This window comes from Solanum verrucosum, unplaced genomic scaffold (assembly GCF_900185275.1).
Source record: "Solanum verrucosum unplaced genomic scaffold, falcon-dt-bn FXZP01000229.1, whole genome shotgun sequence".
Classification (NCBI taxonomy): Eukaryota; Viridiplantae; Streptophyta; class Magnoliopsida; order Solanales; family Solanaceae; genus Solanum; species Solanum verrucosum.
Window position 1 is genome coordinate 3,685,400 of NW_026020011.1, and position 6,894 is coordinate 3,692,293.

The window sequence follows — 6,894 nt, forward strand, 5'->3', positions numbered from 1 at the left end:
ACCACCAAGAGTAGTTGGCAAATTAAAGTGCTTCTCTAAAAGTTTAAAGACACTTTTTGGAGAGAGAGTGGCACTTAAGGAAATGTATGGAACACATGTTAGATATTTTATTTGTTCGTGTAATATATCATAAATATAAAATATTACAGTTGAAATAAAATGAACAAAAAATGAATTAAAAAGTATTCAGGCTGAGATGCGGATATCTCACTCTCTTTAAGTAGATTCAAGTCAATACTACATAATCTACACCAATCCAGCAATAATATTCTCGACTTGTCCCCTCCAGGATACAACAATCCAACAAAATCGTACAACTTCTTATATGGTGAATTTCATGAAAAAAAATACTATATGGTTTGTTTGGAAGCAAAAAAAAAAATATATAATTAAAATACCGATCCAGGATCGGCATTTTTTATGAACATATAAATTTAAGAAGTATAAATAAAAAAACAACATAATTTTTAATCAATAAACATCATTGACTGCGTAGTGGTAAAAACTATCTACCACTAATAGTTTTACATCAATCTTTTTAGTAGTGTCTATGACAAATCATAATTAATGAGCACCTCTTTATCAATTGGTGGTACATAGATGTGACATATATTAATATTGTGCAGCTGTTCTTACTTGATCTTTTAAATTACAATTATTGATATATAGTGACCATTTCAATTATTTCAATGAGAAAATAAAGTTGACTAAAACCATATTTGTCCCATCCTAGTTATTTTCAATCAATTTTTCTCTTCACAAGTTGAGTTTGGTTTAAAGAGCAAGTGAAGATAGAGTGATAATTTATTATGACTTGTTAAATTATATTGAGATATATATATATATATATATATATAACTTAAATCTTTTTCTTATTGTTATTATCTTCCATTTTGAAGCAATAAAAGTTATTAATATTATTGTAGTTATTCTGTTTATTCCATCGTATGTCTCAAAAGCAATTAATTAATTCAATCATAAAAAGCAAGAAAATGATGGCTAACGAACTTCTTATAGAGCTCACCAAACCTATTGAATGTTGTGATTATTGTAAGAGTTTTGCCCTGATTTTCTTACTTTATTCGAATTTTAACTTTTTCTAGAAGAAAAAAACAAAATATTACCATAAATGTTTTTACTTTTCATGAAAGAAAAATATATTTTTCTTTCATAATTGGTTTATTCCTTCCTTGGAGGAAAATATTTGGATTCCTATAAATTGAAGAGCCCTCTCATATCAACAACACAATAGTATCCACAATGTAGACATTTAGAGAGTTTTGTTTATGAAGAGATTTTATCTCTACAGTTTTTATGTTTTTATTAGTTTTAATTATGTAGGTCAATTGGTCCTATCATATAATAATATTATGTCTTTTAGTATAGTTTTATGTGTCGTCTAATTTATCAATCATATTTGCAATTGTAAGCTTTCGCATGACGCCTTAATCACCCTTCAGAACCCAACAAGTGGTATCAGAGCACATGGTTCAATGATCTAATAGAACGAGGTTGAAGACAGGTTCAACGCGGTTTCAAATTAATTTGCAACTAATTTGATGATAAAGAAGATTTTTGTCCAACTACATGTGGAGAAGAGATTTAAACCATTTTTCAACATTCCTGTTGTTGCATCTTTGAAAATAAAAATAAAATATTTTTAAACCATTTTTAACCCATATATTTTAAACTTTATTTTTAACCATGGCAAGCAGCAGTGATGAAGACTATGTGAAGAACGAAAATTATTATGCATGTGAAGAAGGTGGATCAAGTTTTGTCAAGAAAATCCAGCCAAAAGGGGAGATTTGTTAGGGTTTTACCCTGATTTTCTTACCTTATTTGAAGTTTAATTTTTCCTAAAAGAAAAGACAAAACATTACCATAAATGTTTTTACTTTTCATGAAAGGAAAACATATTTTTCTTCCATATTTGGTTTATTCCTTCCTTGGAGGAAATATTTGGATTCCTATAAATTGAAAACCCTTCTCATATCAACAACACAATAGTATCCACAATGTAGACATTTAGAGAGTTTTGTTTATGGAGAGATTTTCTTTCTACAGTTTTTATGTTTTTATTAGTTTTAATTGTGTAGGGCAATTGGTCCTATCATATAATAATATTATGTCTTTTAGTATAATTTTATGTGTCGTCTAATTTATCAATCATACTATTTGCAATTGTAAGTTTTCGCATGACGCCCTAATCACCCTTCAGAACCCAACAAGTGGAAGTTATTGTGATTATTTCATCTAAATGATTAAAGAGAGTATTTTATTTATTTAATTAATTAATTATGTTTTTACTAAGCTTCTCACATGAGCTTATTTAACATTTCATTTTGACCCATTTCAGCTCAATTCCATCCAACTATTTGGATATTTGTTAATTCCTACTAGGTGTGTACATGGCCGGATTGGTTCGGATTTTTCAAATATTAAACCAAACCAATAAAACTCGGGTTTTTCAACCTAGAGTTTTTTCGGATTTTTTTGGATTTTTCAGTTTTTTGGGATTTTCCGGTAAAGTATTCATACAAACATATAATTTACTTGTACTTGAAATATTTATTTAGTTCTACCAAAATACAACTATCTAAGATGTTTATTAAAAATATAACACAATATGATATGAGTAATGACACTAAAATATCCAACAAAAATAATAATAGTGAAATCGCGTAAAACAAATATTGCAAATTAACAAGTCATAATGAAAATTATCATAATTATTTAAAAGTACTAAATCATGCTAAAATTAAGTTTAATAAGTATTAGTTACATGACTAAATATTAAAGGAAATTAAAATTAGATTATGTATTTTAATTGTCTAAACCAATGTAAAACTAAAGAACAAATATTCAATATTATTGTCATTCTTAGTGTTGAATTGATTTTCTTTTTGCATTAGTATTAATTTGATTTTGATTTAAGCTTTATTATAATTACCAACATGTGTGGACTATAATCTTTATTGGCACATTCATAATTCTAAGTTTCAAACTTGAAATAATATATTAAAAGATAAAAACTATGAAAAAGTTTAAGAAATATTTAAAAATTATATCAAAGTAAATATTTTTATGTATAAAATTATATATATAATGTCGGGTTGGTTTTTTTTAGTTAAAACCAAACCAATCCAAATATAGTCGGATTTTTTTTTTCAAAATCAAACCAAACCACTAGTCGGGTTTTTTTTTTTGGATTGACTCGGTTTGCGGTTTGATTCGGTTTTCGTTTCGATTTTGTACACCCTAATTCCTACGCAAATTCCTGCATTTAAGATCAGAGCTCAAAAAAATACTCAATTAGATGACACTTTAAATCTCTATAAATTTGTAGGCCTTATTTGTTTATACTTAATGGGGTATTGACGTGAGAGATTCAGATCTTAGGCCCTTGGTTGAATGTATTTGTTTCCATTAAGATTTAAGCACATAATTGATTTGAATAGAGCTTAACCATTTCAGTTCAACTCCATCAGACTATTTGGACATTCATTAATCCCTATGCAAATTCCTGCTTTTAGGATCTTGCAAATTCCATCACTATTATTATCAAGAGCCACAATCAAAATAGTCACTACAACACCAATCATCTCCGCCATTATTACTAGCCATTTAGACCAACCATTACCACCACATGAGTCACTGCAACACCAATCATCACTGCAAACCATTTTTATTATCACTAGCGAACATAAATATTTCACATTTAATTTAATTTTATTAAATTATATTTTTAAATATTTAATTATTCTTTATTTAAATTATATATTTATTATGCTTAAGATTGCTTATATATTCTTCCTGGTCTTCGGGTCTAAAATAAATTATGCATAAACAAACATTGTAATCATTATGTATTTTGATTTAGAAACAATGTCTTAATCATTCAAATGTACATCTAAATCGAGGTTTATTATCACTTAAAGAGAACATAAGACAACACAATATCTTCTTTTTTTCTTTCCTCCGTTACCCAAATTCTCAAAAATCTATCTAGGTACATGCTACTATTGGAAATATTAATGATGATTGATGAACATAGCCAATATTCCAATTTACTTTATATAATTAAAACATATGTCTACATACTTATCTATAAATAAACTACATGATTAAGGTTGTAGTTTGAAATTGATCAACCATACACTTTCAAATAATGTACAGTCTGAAAGTGACCACTCCACTATTTATCAAACCAATTATATCAATAGATTCACATTCTTCTCAATTATAAAAGTAGAGTTCTCACTACAACTAAAGCAAACAAAAACAAAAAATGGAAGAAGAAGCAAATTTAAGTATCAATATGAGGAGATTCCTCTTGATTATAAATTGTTTATTATTATCCGTTGGTGTTTGTGGTGGCCCTTTAATGATGCGTTTATATTTTGTTGAAGGTGGTTTAAGAATATGGTTTAATAGTTGGTTACAAACCGGTGGATGGCCACTTACAATTATACCATTAGTCACCTTATATTTCTATCGACGAAAAACCAAGGGCTCTGATGCCAAGTTTTATTATATAACACCTCGTATTTTCATTGCATCGTTCATTATTGGCGTTTTCACGGGTGTTGATGCTTACCTTTATTCATGGGGCGGGTCGAAACTCCCCGTGTCAACGTCTTCCCTTCTCATCGCCGCTCAACTTGCCTTCACGGCGATAGGGGCTTACTTCATAGTGAAGCTAAAATTTACGTCATATTCTATTAACGCGGTGGTTTTATTGACACTTGGCGCAGTTTTATTGGGTATGCGATCGAACGGTGATCGACCGGAGGGTGTTACAAGTAAAGACTATGTTATTGGTTTTATCATGACACTTTTGGCTGCAGCTTTGTATGGACTTATTTTGCCTTGTATTGAGTTGATGTATTTGAAGGCAAAACAAGCTATTACTGCAACATTGGTGTTGGAGATTCAAATGGTCATGTGTTTTGCTTCTACTGCTTTTTGCACAATTGGAATGATTGCTAACAAAGATTTTCAGGTATAATTTTTAACGAGATCGATTCAGAATTTAAAATTTACATGGTCTAAACTCTAGAGTTCATATTTGTATAGTTGAAGGAAGTTGTGTTTTTATATATGTACATATTCAGTCGATTTCTTGTAAACAAATGTGTAGGGTTAGGGTTTGGACTAGGGTAGATATGTGAAGATCACGGATTAGGGTAAAAGATTAATAGATAGTGGAGTGTAATTCTCTTGCTTCTCAAAGGGTTTAAGCTTAAATAGTATTGTTTGTCGTATGTAGTAATAGCTTTATTTTTGTAGGGTCTTGGTTTGACTTTTTACCACCATCAATTTTATGATATTTCGATTATTGCAATATTTTGTTATTGTTAATGTTTATGTAGTAGTTGCTATATTTTCTACTCCGTTATTTTTCCTTTTCATACTTATTCTGATTGCTCTACTCGAATTGAGGGCTTTTTGAAAATAGTATATTTCTTTACCTTCACAAGTGATAAGATCTGCGTGCGCTGTGTCGGTATAGCATTTAATTTCCTCTATTTTCAACTCACATGGATATATCTACCACACCTTAATTGCAATCTCTATACTCTCTTCTTTTAATTCATATAACATGTCACTTATTAATTTTTGTAGGCAATATCAAGGGAAGCAAAACATTTTAACCTTGGAGAAGGTAGATATTATATAGTTGTAATATGGAGTGCCATAATTTGGCAATGTTTCTTTGTTGGTGCTGTTGGAGTTATTTACCTCTCTTCTTCTTTAATGTCTGGAGTTATGATTTCAGTTTTACTGCCAATTACTGAAGTATTAGGAGTAATTTTCTTTGATGAAAAATTCTCAGCTGAAAAGGGACTTTCACTTTTTCTTTCTCTTTGGGGTTTTGTTTCTTATTTTTATGGAGAATTTAAACAAGCAAAGAAAGTTGAGAAAAAGAAAATTCAAGAAAATGAGATGACAACAACAACACAAATAGAACATGTTTGACTTACTATTTATGGTTGTTACCTATCCTATTGTATCGTATAGTTAAATTCGTCGTTATATAATGATGAAAAGTGTCATTTTATGTAATGAGCTTAATGTTGTCGTGATGTTACCTTGTTTCTGATTACTTGGTAGTATTTAATTAAAAGTTATATTTGGCTTATATAATTCATAAGTGTGTTTTTTATTTGATTTCATCTGACATGTATTTCTTTCAATTTTAAGTGCATAAATAGATATTTAAACTAGTATAGAGTTGAACTAATAGACATGTGCGTCTTATTTGATATCCTACGTGGAAATATGCGTCCTAATCAACATTCTATGTGGCGCTTTACATTATTATTAGGACGAGCGTGTTTACTTGTTCAACTTTATACAAGTTTAAATGTCTATTTATGCACACCCAAAATTGAAGCATAGATGTCAAATGAACCAAGTTAAAGAATATATTTATTTAATATTATAAGTTTATATTTTCGGATTGCTGATTTATAACATTATAAAATAACGAAAGACCATATAATCTATTCAAACATTACATTCATAAAAACAAATTAAAAAAATAGTATAGTACTATCAATATGAAAGGATATGTAACAACGAATATTCAAACGAAAATCATGTACGTACACCGTTTTCCTTGCTTTTTTTTGGTTTCCCACTCGGTACTTGGTATCCCATATTAGAGCACGACTGAATTTAAATTCGCGCCTAAAAATCTCACATTGGAATAAAGTGTTCCCTAAAAACTCAAACATGAAACCTCTTGGTTTAGTCATAAACTAATACAATAATATGATTGAAAGATTTGCATATTCCAGCAAATGCTTGTTTTATATGACTAAATTGTTGAAAATTTGCAATAATGTACTTAATTCAACGTTTACTAGTCATGACACCATAATTGAA

The 6,894-nt window shown here is 29.1% G+C and overlaps 1 protein-coding gene across 1 annotated transcript; it reads left to right on the forward strand.

Moving 5' to 3' along the window:
* Nucleotides 1-4,273: 4,273 nt before the first annotated feature.
* LOC125820300 (purine permease 3-like) lies at nt 4,274-6,148 on the forward strand. Its single transcript, XM_049499742.1, has 2 exons — nt 4,274-5,005; nt 5,629-6,148. The coding sequence occupies exons 1-2, from the start codon at nt 4,292-4,294 to the stop codon at nt 5,980-5,982; spliced, it is 1,068 nt and encodes a 355-aa protein (XP_049355699.1). The 5' UTR covers nt 4,274-4,291; the 3' UTR covers nt 5,983-6,148.
* Nucleotides 6,149-6,894: the final 746 nt, after the last annotated feature.